General features: G+C 41.9%; 1 protein-coding gene across 7 annotated transcripts in view; it reads right to left on the bottom strand.

Annotated features, from left to right (window-relative positions):
• The window catches only part of LOC122551346 (thioredoxin domain-containing protein 6), a 67,140-nt gene extending 49,267 nt beyond the window's left edge, over positions 1–17,873 (bottom strand). For 5 of the 7 annotated variants that reach the window (XM_043693083.2, XM_043693087.2, XM_043693091.2 and 2 more), the window contains exons 1-2: positions 17,802–17,857; positions 8,105–8,145 (exon numbers count right to left, since the gene is read on the bottom strand). In XM_043693083.2, coding sequence (XP_043549018.2) covers positions 8,105–8,137 — 33 coding nt within the window. In that variant the 5' untranslated portion in view covers positions 8,138–8,145; positions 17,802–17,857. Of the gene's footprint in view, positions 1–8,104; positions 8,149–17,801 lie in introns of all 7 variants that reach the window. The other 2 variants (XM_043693086.2, XM_087988590.1) reach the window with 2 other exon arrangements.
• Positions 17,874–23,417: the final 5,544 nt, after the last annotated feature.

Below are 23,417 nucleotides of genomic sequence, written 5' to 3'. Positions count from 1 at the left end.
TAGGCATGTTGAATGTTAAATATTCAGAAAACATTCTGAACTGTTGGGACTGTGCATAAATGAGGAAATAACAGCACAATGGGCCAGTCTGTAATTAGTATGGAAAAAAGAGAATCCACAGTTAATAAACTTGAGAAAATACAGGAGTGCTGCTTCCACCTTGTTCCTTCACTCAGTGATGACCATTTTTTCTGCTTCTGTTTGCAAAATGTCTCATGAGCAGCTTTGCCACATAACAAGAAATGCCCATATGTAATCACTGAAATATTTATATGCCTAAAAGATCATAACAAAAAGGGGAATAGGAGTCTGTCATTTGGCCTGTCAAACTTGTTGTGCCATTCATTAGGCTCAAGGCTAATCCAATATTCCCTCATGTACACTTTCCAGCCCTTTCCCTGTAAACCTCTCTTTCCCAACTGATCAAAAACCCATCTATCTCAGCTTTAAATATATACAAGGACTCTACTCTCACAGCTGCCTGTGGCAAGGAGTTCCAAAGATTCACAATCTTCAGAGAAGAAATTCCTCTTCATCTCAGTCTTAAATTAGCACCCCTTTATTCTGACACAATGCCCTCTGGTCCTAGACTCTCCCATGAGGGGAAACATCAGGTGTTTCCATGTCTCTGTCAGGTAGGCGTGCAGTTCTGTTGGTGCTATAATTCCTTACAGCAAAGGATACAGAAGGTGCCAGGAATGAGGGGGCGTGGGTCGAGAAAGAGTGAGAGGAATTTAGGGAGTCACTGCACCAATTTGGTATTGCATTAGGAGCAGCAAAAATATTCATAATTTGACCATTGGAAATCTACATAAAAGTCTTAAGGTATAATCTGTTGTATCCCCCATAATGGAAAGTGGATGATTATAAATATTGATTAAGGGTTGGATAAGGAGTATCTATTGGGATTGAGTAGTCTGTAGACAATTACTGTGTCAGACCAATACATCTACTTGGTGAGGCACTGGGAACCTACTTTTTCTATTTTCTTTTTCTGAGCTTCAAGTATATTTTCATATTTAGCTCCTATACTATGAGGCATGACAAGATAAAAAGCAGCAAACATATACTATACAAAAGAAAATGAAGCATAAAGACTTACAATAAATAAACAGGCAATTTACAAATTCTGCCAAGTCTTGGCTTTTTACTAAAGTGGTACATAAGTAAAGCCATGGTCCTGTTCTCACCTCAGAGACTGATATTGTCCTGTCCTTCAAATATTTAACAGTGTCTTTAACAGAGTCTTTAAAGACTCTTAACAATGGAACTGGATGGACATTGGTGGGAGTACACATGATAGAGAATCCACATTGGCGGGGGGGGGGGGTGAAGAAATTATCTCCTAGCTCCCACAGTTACTAAACCCCAGGAATCAGCATTGAGAAACTTAATGACACACAGACTGACTGACTGACTGACAGACACACTACACACATTCTCCACAATAGCACAGAGGTTGGAGGGAATCAACTCAACAGTGGATTGATGGCACAGGAAACGGAGAATGACTGTCATGTGGATAATGGCTGCTGCAAGGAAGCATCGACTGTGGCTCAACAATTAATTAACAAGGATCATCATCATGGTTGTGGTAATTTTGGAAGCCAACATTTACACGCAATGGCAGATCTCTTCCTTGTGGTCTTACAACAGGTCACTGATCTTTAGCAAGCTCCTTTTCCAATAGGTGGAAAAAGTGATCTGACACCGACCCTGAGGAAAGATGGTAAAAGGGAAGTTGGATCTTGGAACCTTTTCAAACCATTTCCACCTTCCAGGTGCTGCTCTCAAATCTGCTCCTCCATGATCACACAGTTCCCATCTCTTGGTGGTTAAATCTCCCCTTGCACTCTCACAGATTTCAAAACCAAATCGGTGTCAATCAAGAGCAGCTGAACAGTCAGAGCAGAGATATCAGAAACTTGCTGCTATTTCTACTGATACCAGACATGATGCACCACATAGAAATAGTAGGAAGTGTGAGGTAAAGAAAGGGTGCATTAATAAATGCAATTAAGTTTCCCTTACATACAACAGAACAAAAATGTACAATTTAACTTGGATAACTGAATCATCATTGCACTGAGCGCATGTTCCACTTTTACTGTTTTCATAATAAATGTCAATGTTCAATAGAAAGATTATATTTTAAAAGGAACAAACCCAGAATGCCAATGGAAAGAAAATCAGTTAACAAATTTCTAAAACCTCTACTGTAACAAACCAATTAAAATTAATTTAATTCAAACATTAATTAACTCACAAATTGTATTTCAAACAAAAAGCACATTTCACTTTAAATAGTCCAGATGTCATAGATATGCCTCATGCCTCAAGAATTCACATAATTCCCTGCATACATGCAGCATTACGTACAACCGTTCACCTTTTCCATTCCATTGATGTGGCCTTTGAGTTGTTTTCACTGGCAGCTGTATTTTTATCTGAGATCTGCTGAGACTGTTCACATTGACCAGAAGCATGCCTATGAATTCTCCCTGACTGAGGTAAAGAGTCATAGAGATTTACAACACAGAAAAGGCTCTTCAGCCCATCAAGTCTGCACTGGTCAATCACAAGCACCTAACAATTCTAATCCAATTGGCTCATAGTCTTGTACATGTCATTACAGTTCTGATGGCGTAGCTTTTCAAAGTTCCTTTTCAAACAACCAACCAACATTTGTGGTTCACAATGGTCCTCTGACATAAATAAACATTCAGTTCTTTAGCAAGTCTGAGTTATTCACATCATCTTTAGGATTCAGTTCCTTTCAGCTCACGATCACATTGCTCTTGGTGAAACATTGGGAGTTGTATTTTTGTCTTAATGCCAAATAGAAAGCTCATCTATTCATGTAGAGTTTTGCTTGCTCCCCTTCACAAAAGCCATCTGTCCTGAATCACTCAATTGCAGGTACTCTTTCGACTCATATCTCTGTATTTTCTGTGTTAAAGCCACTTGCAATAAGATCCAATTATCTGTCTATTTACACTTTTCTTCAGCTATATAGTAACGTAAATCAGATGAATATCTCCCAGGAATATTTTCATTTTATTTTAGTCTTAAAGATGTCACTATGGCAAAAGTTAACTTGTTGCCTGAAATTAAGTAAGAGTGAATATAAATGGGGAATACATGGCACTGGGAGTAGAATGAGCCACGTGACTGAGATGTCAATAAACTTTATCCTGACCTCTCCGCCCCCACCCCCACTCCGGCCTATCACCCTCACCTTAACCTCCTTCCATCTATCGCATTTCCAATGCCCTTCCCCCAAGTCCCTCCTCCCTACCTTTTATCTTAGCCTGCTTGGCACACTCTCCTCATTCCTAAAGAAGGGCTCATGCCCGAAACGTCGATTCTCCTGCTCCTTGGATGCTGCCTGACCTGCTGCGCTTTTCCAGCAACACATTTGTAACAGATTATATTCAAGCAGGTTCTCTTTGGAAATCCCAAACACAGTGTTTGCCTTTAAATTGATGGATTGTGCTGAAATGTAGAAGATGTGCAGACTCCTGGTGCTAGCTAGAGTTATCTTCTCAGAAAGAAACACGTCAGAACAAATATCCAAAGCCTTAACAAAGAGAAAAACTATCTGGGGAACATTTACTCAAGGAGCTTTCACGGCTGACAATGGATGTTCAGTCGTTAGTACAGGGAATGGACGAGTTAATGGCAGTAGCAATGCAGGACTAGCCAATTATAAGCCAGAAGTATCATATGAAAGAAGAATCATAAATAAAAAGAGCTACAATTGACAAATAGAACAGATATCAGGAAGTGGGGAACTATAATAGAAGAATTAACTCATGAAATGCATGGGGAATGCTCAATGGTGTTTGCGATGTGGCTCAAAATGCCACTTGCAATAAACCAGTTAATACTGGCTTTGAAATTACATATGACTTTTAAGATTCAGAAGATGGCGATACTAATCAGGTAGAGAGAATTGTACCACTCACAAAGAGCTTCATCCCAGTAATGAATGTTTTCATTGCAGATTTATTCCATTTGGCAATGGCTGAACACCGACAGTGTGTGGAGTAGATTAGTTAAAGTGTTTCTGGAATTCTTTAAAATAATAAGGATTGAAGTGAAGTTAAAGAATTTCAGAGTTTTAGCTACTTCTGGTTAAGGAATGGCAAAGTTCATAAAATAGTTATAGTAAATCACATTATCAACACAGATGTGGTGTTAAGTAAAAATCCTTCACTGTTCAGCAGGTCCCCTGTTTAAATGGCTCAAATGAGAAATGGAACACAAGAAGGCAATTGTTCTTCAGAACTCAGTAGATTACACAATCTGTACAATATTTAATTGCAATAATAAAATCATTTCTCTAATCAAAGTATTAAGGTGTTACTAGCATCAAGAGATAAAAGTTTAGAGGAAAAATGGTTAAAATGCATCAACCCTCAGATGAAACATCCTACTACAGGATGCAGGAGCACGGGACACTGCATATTCAAAATTTAGGGAAGAGGTAGTGATATTTGTAATTTTTTTTAAAACAAGTCACCATCACAGACCATCGTGACCCTTCCATTAGCATGAGACTTCAATAAATTAATGTTAATGAAATCAAAGGTATAGGTAAAAATTAAATTATGGTCATTTTGCACTCTATAGACATAGCAATTAAATTTAGCCAGTCCACAATAATATATAGGAGGAGAAAGTGAGGGCTGCAGATGCTGGAGGTCAGAGCTGAAAATGTGTTGCTGGAAAAGCGCAGCAGGTCAGGCAGCATCCAAGGGACAGGAGAATCGACGTTTCGGGCAACCTGAAGAAGGGCTTATGTCCGAAACGTTGATTCTCCTGTTCCTTGGATGCTGCCTGACCTGTTGCGCTTTTCCAGCAACACATTTTCAGCTCACAATAATATATAGTAAAGAGAAAGGAGTAATTGAAGACAAAACTAGGGAGAAATGGATAGGAACTGAAGTGGGGGTACAAGTAAGTACCTAGCCAACATAAGATTGGGTGTGGGGGAATGAATGACGTTCAGTAATGAATTTAGGGCTATGTGAGAAAATATGAACATTGTGGTAAACAGCATAGCAGTGTAGAATTCATTTAATATTTGACTGTGTGAAATAAATCACACAGCAACAGATAAAGTGCTTCACAAAATTTTAGCAGACCAAGTTTGAAATTAACATTAACATTTAAATTAACATTTCTGGCTTTTCCTGCTAGCTGTGATGGTGTTTTAGCGGTTAGCCCCTTGATTTTTTTTAACCTTTAAACATTCCTAATATCTATATGTCCTACCTGATTAGATATGCTTATTTCTCAATAAAACTGATATTCCTAACCAGATATTTTTACAATATCTTGTTGACACTTAATTGAAAGCAACAATGTGCATCATAATTGGAAATCTTCTTTCAACTTTCCTCCCCTTGCTTTCTGTCTTTGTCGACATCGCTCCCAATGGCAGCCACAAACCGATGAAAACCTAGGAACTGGTTGACACCATCCATGCTACATCTCACTTACCACTGATGATGATCTGTTCAATCCATACGCATGCCCATTTTTCATCTCAGTGCCCCATATAAAACAACCCTCTTGAACAACATCTTGCAGCAGTCATCCTCTGGATCAAAGTATTCACCAACAAAGACCTTGTGACATACTCCACATGCCGAATGGTAGTCTTTGACCTACTGCAGAGTGAGCACTCCTTGCTATAACAGGTTCAGGTCAAGTCATGAACATTGCACAGTCAACAATCACTGCTAGAGCTCCCAGTACAAACACCTTATGCAGCTGTGGAAAGACACAAACACTGCTGTACACTCCCAAGATACATCCCCAACACACACCAAATGACATATCGATCGCCTTAAATTTTGCAAGTGAAGACATTGCCCATGATTTGGGGGACTGGTAGTCACTAAATAAAATAATCACGGGGCACAGTCTTGCCGGTGAGCACCAAAAGCCATCACCATATTGCATTCTTAATCTGCCGATGGTGTGCACCAGGATTGCTAACCATGTGACTGACTGTCGCATTCTTCTGTCTCATTAGTAGTTTCCTCACAGTAATCAAATTTGAAAGTGTTATCCCTCTTTTCCAAACAGCTTGCGCTTAACACCTCTAACTACTTTGCAAAGTCAATCTCTGACTCATTGAAGTGAGGGGTCAAGACAATACCCCGAGAATTTAGATTGACATGAACCTCTTCTAGTGGTTGCACACCAACTCTATATTGACAAAACAAAATTCCGCATGGCTGTCAAAACAATATGATTGATCTGACATTGATCGTCAGGTTGCTGTGTATGTCTAATTGATGGTACTCTGTATCTCTGGGAAACCAGAGAGAATTAACTTGTGGGTGGCACGGTGGCACAGTGATTAGCACTGCTGCCTCACAGCACCAGAGACATGGGTTCAATTCCCGTCTCTCTGTGTGGAGTTTGCACATTCTCCCTGAGTCTGTGTGGGTTTCCTCTGGGTGCTCCGGTTTCCTCCCACAATCCAAAAATGTACAAGTTAGGTGAATTGGCCTGGCTAAATTGCCCGTAGTGTTAGGTGTAGGGGTAAATGTAGGGGAATGGGTCTGGGTGGGTTGCGTGTTGGTATGGACTTGTTGGGCAGAAGGACCAGTTTCCACACTGTAAGTAATCTAAACACTTAATTTGGCTATTGTTATTGCAGAAGATTTTGATGTAAGTCATCACCCTGGTGAAAAACCACCCATGACTTGCAGAAAACATTTGTGATCACTTTACTGTGAAGATCTTGAGGTATTGCTGGTGGTACACTAGAGGGAGCCAGAGACAAAAGAACTGAGGCAACGGGCAAAGCATGACCATTGGATTAAGCAGGGAAGAGTTCTTCTTTGATGTCTGGGACTAACTGTGTTAATTTTCACATAAAGGACGGTGAGTCTTTCTCTCGTTACCTTGGCTCCTCTGCTGCCCCTTTTACAGCTTTCTCAAGATTTATGGTCCCAAGATTTGTTTGGGCACTTCATCCTTCAGTATTTTCAGAAACCATTACACAGGAATATTATGGCCAGGGATGATAATCCGTCTACATGTCCAATCAAAAAACATTTCTGTCAGACCCCAAATAATGCTTCCATTTGAAAATGGCTTGGTGGCTCAGTGGTTAGCACTGCTGCCTCACTGCACCAGGGACCTGGGTTTGATTCCAGCCTTGGGCGACTGTCTGTGTGAAGTTTGCACATTCTCCCTGCATCTGTGTGGGCTTACTCCCACAATCCAAAGATGTACAGGTTAGATGGATTGGCCATGCTAAATTGCCCATAGTGTTCAGGGATGTGTAAGTTAGGTGCATTAGTCAGGGGTAAATGTAGAGTAGGAGGGGAATGGATATGGGTTGATTACTCTTTGGATGGTCTGTGTGGACTTGTTGGGCCAAACAGCCTGTTTCCACACTGTAGGGATTCTAATGATGTGAACTTTCTTATAAGACCTGTTCAAACTAACAGCTCAAGAAAACCAAGGCAATGAACTTGCATCGTAGATATTTTTAATCAACAATGTTGTCACAAACCTCTGAAAAAAGTGGGATTTTGAATTCAGGTTTTCTGACTCCGAGGTAAGGACAGTTCCACTGTGTCACAAGACCCCATTGAGTTTGCATTGATTTTTATGAAGATCTTGTGATCTGTATTTTAAATCCTTCGGGAAATACTGCAGATTCCTGGAGCTCTAGGTAACCCTCTCTGGATGTGTTTAACTCAAATCTCTATTGAAATCATTTGAAAAGTGCAGCATTACCATGGGCAAATGATCGTCCAGTTTCTGGCAAGCAAGTTATTTGTCGGCAAAGGCGAATACAGCAGCTATTAGTTTTAGAATTTTATGATTTCTATCTTCATATCTTCTCCCATCTGTCATTAGGGTTCAAATTATCCCCAGTGTCTGTTATTCCTATCTTTACATGCTACTGAAAGAGTCACTGAATTTTCTGAGACACTCATGAATTTATGGGTTGAAATGAGAAGTGAAAATAACTGCAGTTTTAGAATCTATGAAGTGCTTGATAAAAATGGGTAACAAATAAATTGGAACCTTTCAATTTGTGATTTTTGTTTTTCTTCTCAAGGCCTACCTGCAGTGTTATTTCTTTCTTCTTTCCAGCCATGGGGACTTCTGCTGATGAAAAAACAAATTGACACTCACATTAGCAAGACTCAATCTACCTTCATAGCCTTGACCCACAGCCATAGCTTATCCAGCATGGCTGTTAACTGAGTTCAGATGCTAATATCAAAATATTTTAATATCTCCAATTTAGTTTACTTAGATGGGAGTTTTTTTTTTGTGTTTTCAGATGAGTTATCTCAAAATAATTTTTGTAGTTGGAGGACAAGGCAGCACCATGAGTCTGACAATTGTTATTTTGTTTCTGTTGGCCAAGGTCAATTCCAGACAGCTGAGATGAAAATCTCCACTGTACCTACTGTAAAGGGTAAAATGCTTTGGATTCTGAAATAATTACACAGCGGCTGATATCCCATCACCAAGTCATCATTTATATACATGGGTACAGTACATTGACTGTGGTCAGCCAGCTCACAGTCAGTCCTTGAACGCACGGTGGCTCAGTGGTTAGCACTGCTGTCTCACAGCACCAGAGACCTGGGTTCAGTCCCAGGCTCGGACAATTGACTGTGTGGAGTTTGCACATTCTCCCTGTGTCTGTGTGGGTTTCCTCCAGGTACTCCGGTTTCCTCCCACTAATCCAAAGATGTGCACATCAGGTGAATTGGGCATGTTAAATTGTCTATAGTGTTAGGTGCATTAGGCAGGGGTAAATATAGGGTCGGGATGGGAAACTCTTCGCAGGGTCAATGTGGACTTTTGGGCTGAAGAGCCTGTTTCCATAATGTAGGGAATCTAATCTATCAGAATAAGGGCCCACTGCTGAATTCAACCAGAAGCTATGGGTGGCATCACCTTGTCTTCCTTCTGTAGCCCAGACAGGGGTTTGTGGTCTGTTAACTGTGATAAATTCCTATCTGTAAGGGTATTGGTGGAACTTTCTCACACCAAGGATGACTGCCAAGCCTTCCTTCTCTATCTGGGTGTATTTGGTTTGGGCATTGGCCATAGTCCGAGAAGCATATGCTATCGGACAGTCCTCTCCATTGGGCCACTGGTGAGCCAACACCATTCTGAGACCGTACGGAAAGGCATCACATATCAGCACTACCTCTCGCTTCAGATCATAGTCAGCCAACAACTTATCAATAGCAGGTGTAAGGGTGCCAGGATGGTGGGCAGGTTACATATGAATTTCCTGTAATAATTCATCAACCCAAGGAAAGACCTAAGTTCTGGTAGAGACGTGGAGCCAAGGAATGTTTAATCGCCCTCACTTTATCTTTCAATGGGTGTAACCCAGTTTTGTCGACTCTATAACCCAAGTAGGTCTTGTAGGGTGCCTTGAACACACGTTCATTTCTTTCTAAAGCATACAGTCAACTGGGAGAAATGTTTAAGCATTATGTCCAAGTTCTTCGAGTGCTCTTTATTGGTTTTCCTTGTTATTAATATGTCATCCAGATAAATGGTACCCTGGGGTAGCTGTTGTAAAGTATTTTCCATTGTCCACTGGAAAAGGACACAGGCTGATGATACCTCAAACAGCAGTCCAGTATATTGGTACAACCTCCTATGGGTATTAATTTGTTGTGTACATCTGGGAGCCCTGATCTAGTCACAATTGCAGGTAGGCGTGGTTCATGTCCAGCTTCACGAAGGACAGCCCTCCAGCCAACTTTGCTTATAAATCCTTTATGCGAGGGATTAGGTATTTATCCAGCTGCAAGAAGTGGTTTTCCGTTTGCTTAAAATCCCCACAAAGGCCAACCGACCTGTCAGGCTTCACAGTTAATATGACTGCTGCTGCCCATTCCACAAACTGTACTACTTTCATTAGTTGTTCGCTCTCTGGCCTCTTTCTTTCCACCTCTACTTTTGCCAACAAGGCAAATGGCACTGGGTAGGCCATGCAAAATTGTGGAATTCCTTCCTGGTCAACGTGTAAAGTGGCCTTAGCCCCTTTGATAGTCCTTAGCCCTTCCTGAAAAACTCCTTCGTATTTCATTAGGACTTCACTGAGGCAGCTATTTTGTAATTGAAAAATGTTGAGCCAGTCAAGGTGAATCTTTCTCAACTAATTCTGGCCTAATAGGCTTGGGCACGAGTCTTTTGCGACAATTTTTGGTAACTGCACCAACTGCTTCACAGATGACACCGGAACTGAAGTTGTACCCTTAATCTGTAATGGTTCTGCAGTGTACATTCTCAGTCTGGCCGAGGTCTTGCGCAAACTTGTGTTGGAGAACAGAGCAAATCTTGTTAAAGACAGGTTCTGTAACCACTGATACAGTATCATCCCCCATGAGGTGATACTGTACCATTGGTATCAACCCCCCCATGAGAACCAGGTGACAATTTAACCAGGCATTAATCTTAATTGATTCTGATTTGGAATTTGCTAAGCAATCTTACTGTTCCAACCCACATTTAGGTGGACGTCCAGAGGGTGTGCACTCTCCTGGGTACTGGTCTATGAGCTTTCATATTCAAGTCAGGCCTTGTAGGAGTCTTTTTGCTGTCTCGAGTCTGCATTCCGGCAGCAACGACAACGACTTGCCGGATCAGATCCTGAAGAACTATTTAGGCATTTGGCCAAGGTTTGATTTTGTTGTGAGGTTTTGCTGTGGGCAGGCTTAGGGTCCTTCAGCTCAAGATATGCCCTGTATGAGTCTCGGCGATTGCCTACACTCAAGTGGTGTTCCCCAAGCTCAGTTGGACAGGTGAGGGTGTCCACTTCCATTGAGATGCCCTGTACCTCCCATGCTCCACTTGCCGCACTTTCTAATGACAAGCCAGTTGCAGTGTCTGTTTGAAGTCCAGTTGGGCTTCAGCTTGTAGACACTTTTGCTTGGTCACTTCATTAATCCCACATACCAAGCAGTTTCAGTCAGGGTTAACCCAAACTCACATGCCTCTGTCAGTCATCTTAACCTTGTCGAAAATCCCAATACTGATTCTCCTGGTTCTTGAACAGCCAAGTAAAACTGATAGCATCTTAGACTTAGAGGAGGTTCGAGGTTGTAATATTCCCTAACAAAATCCATTAACTTTTGGAAGATTTTAGTGTCTTGTGCCTCTGAGAAAATTAAGCCCCTAATAACTGAAAATGCTGTAGACCCACAAGCAGTCAGACGGATTACTCACTGCTGTAATTCTGCCCCAATGTCATTTGCCTGGAAAAAAATTTGCATTCTTTCCACATACTGGGCCCAAATATAGGCATTATGCTTATCCCAACTCAAAGACAACTGTTGTGAGCAAATGTTCCTTAGGCACGTACTGTTGCCATTGAAATAATTGCACAGAGGGCGGTATCTCATCACCGAGTCACCTTTTACTTACATGTGCACACAACACTGGCTCTGGCCAGAACTAACTCTGGCTCTGAGTTAGTTCCTGCAGTCAGGAGACTCTTGGGATCCCCTATTTATATCTGTCAGTCAGGGCTCTCTGATTGGCCCAGGTTAACAGCCTCAATCAAGGATCTCATAGTCAGTGAGATTCACCTGGCTCCAATACAACAGATTCCTTTTCCAAGATGAAACTAAGCTCAATGAGATTCAAACAGCCCATAAATTTTCTTTTTGATGATTAGGTTTGATGAAAATGGAGGTCTCTGAAAATATATCATTACGGATGTTGATTGCCAATTTTTGGGCTTATGAAGTGAGTTGCTAATGGGCTTGAACCTATAAAATGTCTCTTTATTGAATGAGATTTGGTATTAAATGAACAATTGTAGATATTAAAGATGTCTGACTGACAAAACAGCAAGAATATACTGGCGTTGGGTTTGGGTTAAAGCATAAAACGGGAATAGTCAGTACTTTACATCATAAATTGGGGGGTGCCACCTCAGATGAGTCTGATCGACTTTGCAGGATGTGGGAAAGAGAGCTGGGTGTTGAAGATTCCTCAGAGGCATGGGAGGATATTTGGGAGAATGCAAGGAAGATATCAATTTGCAATAGGACCCATGCTTTACAGTTGAAGATTCTCCACAGGGTCCACTTGGCTCCAGACCGTTTGTCAAAATTTAAACCAGGGGTATCTTCAGCATGTCCCAAGTGCAACATGAGCATGGGTACTCTTACCCATTGTCTTTGGTCTTTGCGATAGGCTTCAAAAATTGGAGTGCTGTGGAGGGTGCAATGGAGAGGATTTTGGGTGTGGGGATGGAGAAAGACCCTATCTCTCTCCTTTTGGGCCTACCCACTGTATTTCCTGCAGACGTACATAAGAAAAAACGTTTCAATATTCTCACGTTCTGTGAGAATATATTGCTAGGTTGGATATCTGAAAACTTCCCAGGCCTGTCAGGTTTGTGGAAGATTGTTATGGAGCATATTCCCCTGGATTTTCTCACAAACATGGTACACCACAAAACTGAGAATTTTTACATGACATGGCAGCCCTTTTTGGAATAACTGGACACAGATTTATCTGCCACACTAACAAGGGCTTCTATATAGCTGTAACAATTGTGTTTCACGAGTCCAATATCCAGGGAGGAGGAACTGTGAAAGTATGAATGTTTTGTTTGGCTGGGCTGAGTTATTACTACTTATTTGTTTGTTGTTGGTTATTTATTTATTTATTTAGTGAAATAAGTAGTTTAGAATTTTTTAAAAATTTTATATTTTCTATATATGTTTATACATTTGTACAGGAGGGTGGGTTGGGGATTTTTTTTATTATTTGGGGTTTTTTTGAGCTGTTTTGAATAGCATTGTTTTGTACTTATTGGAATATTTAACAATCTTTTTTTCTCAGTAAAAATATAGATTAAAAAAAAGGGAATAGTGTCGAAAGGAAAAATATAGATTAAAAAAAAGGGAATAGTGTTGAAAGGGTTTGGGCCTGCATCTCCCCCCAATGCTTTACTTGATCTCAGAATTTAATTCTTATCTTACGTATGACTATTTAGAGACATTAATGTAGCAGGTTGGAAGACTTATCACTTTGCAATGCAACTGCCTTGTGTTTGAATTCTGGATTCTTACTTTTATCTAGTTAAAAACTGGATATTTGCCAGTACATTTGTTCAAGGTGAAGAATGCTTCAGCCTTTTTTCTTTTAAAGAAAGAGAAGTGCTTCATATCTTTATATCATGCTCCATGTCAACAAACCCAGTCAAATATTCAGGTAAATGACTTGCTCTCAATTGTTTGCCAGTTCTCAGTCTGAAACTACATGCACTGAAGTCAAGAGATGCTTGCAAGTAAGGTTTGAAGTTGAGAAGTATTTTTCATATGTTCTCCCTATTCAGAGGATCCCTTCAAAACCAACATATAAAACAGAATGGTCTCCAAGCATTATGCAAGGCTCTGCCACAGCAGCAGTTGCACTCTTCTATGCTCTGAACCATTGCATGCAAGCTCAGTGATAGCCTGGTTAGTGGACCTCGAGAGTATGGTGCTGGAAAAGCACAGCAGGTCAGGCAGCATCTGAGGTGCAGGAGAATCGATGTTCGGGCAAAAGCCCTTCATGAGAAATGAGGCCTCATTCCTGATGAAGGGCGTTTGCTCGAAATATCCATTCTCTTGCTCCTCGGATGTTGCCTGACCTGCTGTGCTTTTCCAGCACCACACTCTCGACTCTAATCTCCAGCATCTGCAGTCCCTTGCTTTTGCCTAGTTGATTAGTGGACCTGCCTAACCCTGACCTTGCCTTGCCAACCTTCTTCAATAGTCAAGGCCCTCAAAATCTGTGACTGTGTCCACCAGTATATGAACTCCAGCATGATAGCACCAATGGCATCACACTCCTGCCTGTGGTTTATGCATGTTTGTGTCTCCTCATTCACCATCTACAGATCCCTTCTTTAGCCTATCACATAACGTGAGATCAATGTCTTGCTGGGGTCAGATTCTGGGTGACGCAGAGAACTTTTCCGACAGCAGTGAGGAATGTGCAGGAGAGAGACAGCATGTAAGGCATCTTCAAAAATGGAGGGGGCAACTATTAGAATAAATTAGTGCAAATCAAGGTGTAGAAGGGTGGCAATGTTAACTGACAGTCTAAAGAAAAGTCAGGAGGAGAATGAGAAAATAGGGGATAATATGAACTGTTGATGGCAGCGTTGGTAAATATTAGCATCATATAAGGAGGGAATGATTGAGGTAAATGAGGGAAAATAAAAAGTCAGTATGAACTGGAGTGGGGACAGAGGACAACAATATTAACTGAAGGAGGAGGAGCAGAATGTGCAGAAACTAAAGAGAGGGAGACAATTATCATGTCCTCCCACTGGAATTTTTAAAAATCTCTTTGAAATTTATCTACTCTGTATTTCCTGATATATCCCCAAAAATGTCTCCTATTGCACCTCTATTTCTTATCCCTTACCTAGCTTGCCAGTTCATTTAGCTAGTTCTGCTTTCATTCCCTCATAGCCGCCTTTAATTTGGTCTTAAATACTAGTCTTGGACCTACTGTTCTCTTCCTCAAATTGAATGTAAAATTCAACTATATTATGGTCATCACTGCCTAGACTGCCTTCATTATGAGGTTATTCTTTAGTCCCATCTCATTGCACGATACCAGTTCTCTTATAATCTGATGTGGAGGTGTCAGTGTTGCACTGGGATGGACAAGGTCACAACTCACACAGCACCAGGTTAGAGTCCAATGGGTTCATTTGAAACCACAAGCTTTCAGTGTGTTGCCACGAAGGGTGAATCTGGAATGTGTTGTTCTGAGAAGCTATCCTGAAAACATTCTGTCACTTCCTCATCCAGGCTACTTCTGCCCCCATCTGATTTTCGGAGTCTTTTCATGGATTGCAATTCCCCATGATCATGGTACCTTTCTGACAACCTCCCATTTTTTTTCTTCCTTCATATTGTACAGTTTTGGTCCCCTTATTTGAGGACAAATGTAGTGGCATTGCAGGCTTTTCAGAGGAGTTCACTCAATTGATCCCAGAAGTGAAGGGTTTGTCGCATGAAGAAAGATTGAAGAGTTTAGGCCTATACTCTCTGGAAATTAGAAGAATGAAGGGAGATCAAATGAGGTATCCAAAATGATAAAAGGTATAGATAATCTGAACGTGGAATGGATGTTTCCACTTGTGGGGCATTCTGGGACAAGAGGTCATAGTCTTAGGATAAAAGGTAGCAAATTTAAGACGGAGTTGAGAAGAAGCTGTTTCCCTCAAAGGGTTGTGAATCTGTGGAATTCGCTACCCCAAAGTGTGGTGGATGCTGGGGCAGTGAGTAGATGTAAGGAGGAATTAGGCAGATTTTTAATTGGTAATGGGTTGAAGAGATATGGGGAGAAGGCAGGAAAATGTGGGTGAGAAACTTATTAGAATGGCAGAGCAGACTCAATGGGATGAATGGCCAAATTCTGCTCCTGTAACCAATGAACTTCACAGAATCCCTATAGGGTGAAAACAGGCCCTTCAGCCCAACAAGTCCACACAGACCCTCCAAAGAGTAACCCACCCAGATCCAATCCCCTACCTTATAATTACCCCTGACTAATGCACCAACCCTGCACATCCCTGAATACTCTGGGCAATTTAGCATGGCCAATTCACCTAACCTACACATCTTTGGACTGTGGGAGGAAACCAGAGCGCCTGGAGGATACCCCAGCAGACACGGGGAGAATGTGCAAACTCCACACAGTCACCCAATGCTGGAAACGAACCTGGTTGCCTGGCACTGCCAGGCATCAATGCTATCCACTGAACGACCGCGCCACCCCTTTTCTCATCCTTATTCCATCCTAGCTTGTGGTTACTATTAAGGGACCTGTCCATCACACCTACCAGTAACTCCTTGCCTTTATAATTTCTCATCTTTATTCAAACAGCTTGCTTAATTTAAATCATCCCTTTCAAACAAGCCAATGCCATGAGTTATTAACAGTCCCCATTTTTTTTGCTTCCTATCATAGAGTAATAGAGATGAACAGCACGGAAACAGACTCTTCGGTCCAACCCATCCATGCCGACCAGATATCCCAACCCAATCTAGTCCCATCTGCCAGCACCCGCCTCATATCCCTCCAAATCCTTCTTATTCATATACCCATCCAAATGCCTTTTAAATGTTGCATTAGTACTAGCCTCCACCACTTCCTGTGGCAGCTCATTCCATATACATACCACACTCTGCGTGAAAAGGTTGCCCCTTAGGTCTCTTTTATATCTTTCCCCTCTCACCCTAAACCTACGCCCTCTTTCTAGACTCCACGACCCCAGGGAAAAGACTTTGTCTATTTATCCTATCCATGCCCCTCATGATTTTATAAACCTCTATAAGATCATCCTTCAGCCTCCGACGCTCCAGGGAAAACAGCCCCAGCCTATTCAACCTCCCCTATAGCTCAAATCCACCAACCCTGGCAACATCCTTGTAAATCTTTTCTGAACCCTTTCAAGTTCCACAACATCTATGCGATAGGAAAGAGACCAGAATTGCACACAATATTCCAAAAGTGACCTAACCAATGTCTTGTACAGCCGCAACATGACCTCCTAACTTCTGTACTTAATATTCTGGCCAATAAAGGAAAGCATACCAAACACCTTCTTCACTATCCTATTTACCTGTGACTCTACTTTCAAGGAACTATGAACCTACACTCCAAGGTCTCTTTGTTCAGCAACACTCCCTAGAGCTTTACCATTAAGTGTATAAGTCCTGCCAAGATTTGCTTTCCCAAAATGCAGCACCTCACAGATACCTAAATTAAACTCCATCAGCCACTCCTCAGCCCATTGGCCCGTCTGATCAAGATCCCATTGTAATTTGAGGTAACCTTCCTCGCTGTCCACTACACCTCCAATTTTGGTGTCATCTGCAAACTTACTAACTATACCTCTTATGTTCACATTCAAATCATTTATATAAATGATACTGAATGATGGTGAGCCACTTTCTTAGTGGAAGATGGTGATGGGGTACCTTATCAGATGACTCTTGCTCAGTTACCAAGATTCTTATGGAGAACTAACTCAAGTTTAAACTCTCTGTTCAATTGTGCCAATTTGGAGACATTTATACCCAAATGAGAACCCATTTACCTCCTCCTCGAGAGAGCTATTCCTCACCCTCCTAACGTTAGCAGATACTTAACTGTGTGCTGTTAGCTACTGTACTGCACATCACTGTGCCTGAGATCGAAGGAATTCAGCAGCATGAGAAATTGGATCGATTACTGCTGGTGTATCGTTTTAAATTCCTGTTGAAACATCTCAGCCATCATAAATGTTACATAAACCCAGAGTTCTACTGTCGTAACAATGTATAAAATCCATCCCTGAACGGACAAGAAAATGAATTGATAAATCGAAATAATATTTCTCGGATACACAAACATTGTTTCCATATCCATGACTGCAACATTATGAAACGTTTTCAGTTCCAGCGTGAAATCGCTTATACCCACTGTCACAGGGAGGAATGAAATTCTGGGCTGAAAATTTGAACAAAATAAAAGCGGATTTGGAAACGCGTTGGATTTCCAAACTAAACCAACTGTATACAGTAACTACGATGATTCCATTGCACTTTTGCCTGAGCTATAAAGTACAATATTATTATAGGTTCCAAACGAAAGGATATTAGCGCAGTGGGTGAGTGCGTCTGAGCCATAGTCGATTTGATGCAGACCTTCAATGAACGGGCTGGTTTCTGGGTTTTAGTTTTTGAGCTTGTTGTTGGGACTATAGTGGTTCCTGATCTTACCAGCCTTTAGTGGAGTTGTCCTTCCTGTGGGTGGTATCGGGCCGGTTGTAACGTTGCTCTGCACCAGGATCCCAGGAAACCCTCAGCTTTTCAGGCGGAAATGTAAACTGCTGCGGGTTGCCTAGGTTTTCTGGCATGTGACCGGGCTGTTTAGTCATTCAAACACACAGTTAGCATCCTCCTATCCTCTGTGCAGGGTGAACTTTTGGCTGTTTGCAAAAAGCAGAATACAGCGGCTGTTGGAAATCTAAATTCCCGATTCTTTGCATTGCATTTGATGACTTTTTACACACCGTAACGCTGAATTGTAGAGGTCTAAATATTCTCTCTTTCCAGGCGGACTAACGGATGCAAATGAGTAACAGAAAACGAGCAACTGAACATTGCAATACTACAAAATTTTTTAAAAAGTTCTAATCTTTTCTTATCTCTCCTGAAGACACTGATTCAAACCCGATCATAGGGAACTTATGCATTTTTTTATACATCCGCAAATACTCTTACACACAACAGAACATCACAAAACCACCGTGACAATTCTCCAGCCACCAGTAAATCACCTATACAGCCAATGAGATATTTACTTGCAAAACTTGTGGGCAATACAAACCATCAAAAGTGAGGGAGGGATGGCGGGGGTGGGTAGGGTTTAAATAAAAAAGGATCTGGAGGGGGAAATATCCACATTGTATCCCCTGCAGTGCCCACTTCCCTCTCAAGGCATTGAGAGCACTTCTGGCCTGACATCACCCAGACACTAATGTAACCGCAGATCTAAGTAAGGCAGTCGGTAGATGTGACCCAGCCTGTGCATTTGTCTCATCTCTATCCACAATTGTTGTCGTCCTTATCGATAAAATATCAAATGCTTTAATAGGTTGTGGTTTCAATAACAATCAGTTCAAAAAGGCATTTCGATATTTTCTAATCAACCTGTTGAGAGAGTTTTTATACATCTCTGGCCTTCATCCAGGTCTAAAGTCACATTTCATAGAATCCATACAGTGAGGAAGCAGGCCATTCAGTCCATCGAGTCCTCACAGATCCTCCAAAGAACATTGCACTCAGACACATCTCATCCCTGTAACCCTACATTTTCCATGGCTAACCCAACTAGCCTCCATATCCCTGGTCACTATGTTGAATTAGAACATCCAATCCACCTAGCCTGCACATCCTTGGACTGTGGAAGGAATCCAGAGCACCTAGAGTAAATCCATCCAGACACGGTGAGAATGTGCAACCACCACATGAACAGTCATTGAAGGGTGGAATTGAACCTGGGTCCCTGGTGCAGTGAGGTTGCAGTTGCTAACCACTGAGCCACCATCTTGAGACAAAACAATAATGCAGTAAGACATCTTACTAATAGTAGAAGCCCAAAAAAGGTCCCACCATTGTACCTCACTATCATAGGTGTTCCTGAACTCATCTTTGTCAAATAGGTCATCTTCACTGCCACCTAGACCATTGCAACTAGTACAGTTCATGAATGGCTACAGAATTGCTTCACCAGAGTCATTCGCTACTTGCCACACATTTGTTTTGCACTTACACTCACTCACAGTTTCCCAATCGTGGGCGGCACGGTGGCCCAGTGGTAAGCACTGTTGCCTCACAGCGCCAGAGACCCGGTTCAATTCCTGCCTCAGGCGACTGACTGTGTGGAGTTTGCACGTTCTCCCCGTGTCTGCGTGGGTTTCCTCCGGGTGCTCCGGTTTCCTCCCACAGTCCAAAGATGTGCAGGGCCAGGTGAATTGGCCATACTAAATTGCCCGTAGTGTTAGGTAAGGGGTAAATGTAGGGGTATGGGTGGGTTTCGCTTCGGCGGGTCGGTGTGGACTTGTTGGGCCGAAGGGCCTGTTTCCACACTGTAATGTAATCTAATCATTCACTTAGACACCTGTGAAGTTGTGGGTAATTTGCTCTGTATGGTATTAAGTTATAGCTTTGTGCACCCATCCACCTGACTACTCCTCTGGTATGGATGCTTTGAATGATTTTTCCACCAAAAGAATCCAGGAGTTGTAATTGACTTTTCGTAAACAATTTTCAATCACTTAAATAAAATTAAATGAAATTAAACAATAAATAATCCTTAAAGGGACACTAGCAATGATCAAATACTCAAAGCAAAATTAAATATAAATTTAAGTGTCAATGTGGAGGGAACTAATACACGCCAGCCCCACAATGCCCATTAGGTGTGGAAAGTCTCAAGCATGAGGAGAAAGTGAGGACTGCAGATTCTCCTGCTCCTTGGATGCTGCCTGACCTGCTGCGCTTTTCCAGCAACACATTTGCAGCTAAAGTCTCAAGCATACCAGGGAACAGCTCATGCTCCCTCTCCAAAAATAACCAGGCATGGACCCCTGGTCCTCACCTTCCTTCCACCAATCTCTGCATAAATCCCATCATCCGCTGACATTTCTGCCACCTATAAATGGACCCATAACCAGGGATATATTTCCCTCCCCATCCCGATCCACTTTCTACAAAGACCATTCCCTCCGTGGCTACCTGGTCAGGTCTACGCTTCCTAACAAGGCACTGTCCCCTCCTGGTAGCTTCCCCTGCCACCGCAGGAATTATAAAACCTGCACCCACACCTCCCCCCTTACCTCCATCCAAGGCCCCAAAGGAGCCTTCCACATCCATCAAAGTTTCACCTGCACATCCACACATGTCATTTATTGCATCTGTTTCTCCCGATGCAGTATCCTCTACATTGGGGAGACGGACGTCTTCTCACAGAGCACTTCAGAGGACATCTCCATGATACCCGCACCAATCAACCCCACCACCCCGTGACCAAACATTTCAACTCCACCTCCCACTCCGCCGAGGACATGCAGGTCCTGGGCATCCTCCTTCACTACTCCCTCACCATCCGACTCCTGGAGGAAGAATGCCTCGTCTTCCACCTCGGGACCCTTCAACCCCAGGGCATCAACATGGACTTCACCAGTTTCCTCATTTTCCCCCCCCAACCTTACCCCAGTTCCCACCTTCCAGCTTAGCACCACCCTCATGACCTGTCCCACCTGTCAATCTTCCTTCCCACTCATCTGCTCCACCCTCTCCTCTGACCTATCACCTTCATCCCCACCTCCCTCCACCTATTGCACTCTCAGCTACCTTCTCTCCGGCATTTATCTCTCCACACCCGAGGATCCCAGCCTCATTCCTGAAGAAGGGCTCAGGCCCAAAACGTTGATTTTCCTGCTCATCGGATGCTTTTCCAGCAACACACTCTCAACTCTGACCGCCAGCATCTGCAGACCTCACTGTCTCCATGGATGTAACCGTGCAAAACTGACAGTGGCCTCGGTTATATGCACCTATAACTAATCATACAGCAAAGGAATTTGATTTCTTTAGAAGGTCACCTGAACATAGTTTGTTTAACCACAATTTCATCCCTTCTTCAATCATACTTCCTTTATGATGAATGTAGAAAAACTCAGTTTGGAATTTCAATCTTTGATGCCTTTTTTTGTGTAAAAGACCTATAAGAATACCAGTTTCTTTGCCACCTGAACAACACACCAAAACAATAACTGTAGTGGGTCTTCTCATGATCAAGTATTTTTCATTGAAAAGTGGTGTGTGGCCTCTTGGCTACTTACAACATTTAATTTTAGACTTCCAACATCTGAAATATTTTGCTTTTGTATTTGTCTTTTCATTAGTATGGTTTCAACACTTTTACTACCAAAAGTTTTGTACAGATCATCAATCTATTCAAAATCCCTTTGACTTTTAATGTTCTATTGAACAAACAATAAAAGTCAAGGGAACTTTGTATTTCTCACCTGTCCATTTTCAAAACACACTCTTTCTTTTGTATTACTCAGGGACCTATGAAATTGAAGTGTCTTCGTTTCATATTCAGCCAGCTTCTTTTATGTTATCCCAGTTCTACACTGCATGCTTAGCCCATGCATTTTCACAATGGAGCTGAGAAGCTGTCCTGCCAAAATCTGATATAATGGTATTTATAACACTTCTCATTTCACATATAATCAGACATTCCATTTTATCTGTGGTCCAGTATGCACATTTTCACTTCTTCTTCTCCTCATGGCTGTTTTGCAGCATCCCCATGAAATGTCTGCTTGCTCTTTTCTATTTCCACTGTTTCTTCCTCTTACCTTAATGTTATTTTCTTAATGAGATAAGAACAAAATATCTTTCAGCACACTATTTGAATGCTCTTTGACATATCTTCCAGTTTGAATTAAACAGTACAAATAAACCTTTTAATGTTATAAATTCATTGATTTCATATCAGATTTTCCATAAAAATGACACTGCTTACTACTGGTATGGTCATCACTGTACATAACTTTGAAACAAGTGCTCATGCTGTCCATGATAGGGTAATCTTTGGACAAGAATGTGCGAGGCAATTAAAAGAACCTTTTTAATTGTGGACTATGGTTCAGAAAATATGTAAAATGTATTCATTCGCAGGCTTAACAGCAGTTACTGCCATAGCTGACTAAACATTACTGGACAATAAGGTTTCTTAAATATATTTCTAATCAATCTATTGAGAGGTGTTGTTACACATTTTTGGGGTAAGTGGGACCTGAATCAGGATTTCCTGCTCCAGAGATAAGACACTATTCCTAAAGCCCATGAGGTTTCTTAAAAGAAACAATGCTTAAGCTCAAGTAAAACAATTCAGTTGCTGGCAGGCTGAAACAAACACAGAAACTAGGAACATAGGAACATAGGCCATCCAGCTCCTCCTGCCTGTTCCACCATTCAGTGAGATCATATTGATCTATGGTCTAACTCCATGCACCTGCTTTTGGCCCATATCCTTCAATGCATCTTGCTGAACAAAATTTATCAATCTCATGTTTAAAATTAACAACTGCTATTTGTGAAAGAGCTTTCTAAACATCTACCACCCTATTTGTGTAGAAGTGCTTCCTAACAAAAAAAATACAACTGCGGGTGATAGAAATCAGAAACAAAATCAGAAATTGCTGGAAAAACTCAACTGGTCTGCCAGCTTCCTCTCTCCTGAACAGTCTGGCCTGTAAACTGGCTCAGTGGTAAGCACTACTGCTTCACAGTGCCAGGGACCTGGGTTCAATCCCAGCCTTGGGCAAACATATGTATGAAATTTGCACGTCCTCCCTGTGTCTATTTGGGTTTCTTCTGGGTGCTCTGGTTTCCTCCCAAAGTCTAAGGTTACCTAGGTTAGGTTAATTGGCTGTGCTAAATTGCCCATAGTGTTCAGGGATGTGTAGGTTATGTGATTAGTCAGGAGCAAATACAGGGGAGGGGAATGGGTCTGTGTGGATTACTCTTCGCAGGGTCAGTGTAGACTTGTTGGGCTGAAGGGCCTGTTTCCACACTGGAAGGATTCTAATTCTTACAGTGATAGCCCCAAGTTCTATAACCTCCATTTAGTGGAATGGGTGGCACAGTGGTCAGCACTGCTGCCTCACAGCGCCAGAAGCCCGGGTTCAATTCCCACTTCAAGCAACTGTCTGTGTGGGTTTCCCTGGGGTGCTCCGGTTTCCTCCCACAGTCCAAAAATGTGCAGGTTAGGTGAATTGGCCATGCTAAATTGCCTGTAGTGTTAGGGGAATGTGT

Source organism: Chiloscyllium plagiosum, unplaced genomic scaffold (assembly GCF_037043375.1).
Source record: "Chiloscyllium plagiosum isolate Xiang-an unplaced genomic scaffold, Cpla_swu_hap1 HiC_scaffold_7, whole genome shotgun sequence".
NCBI lineage: Eukaryota > Metazoa > Chordata > Chondrichthyes > Orectolobiformes > Hemiscylliidae > Chiloscyllium > Chiloscyllium plagiosum.
This window is presented reverse-complemented; position numbering and strand designations above follow the sequence as displayed.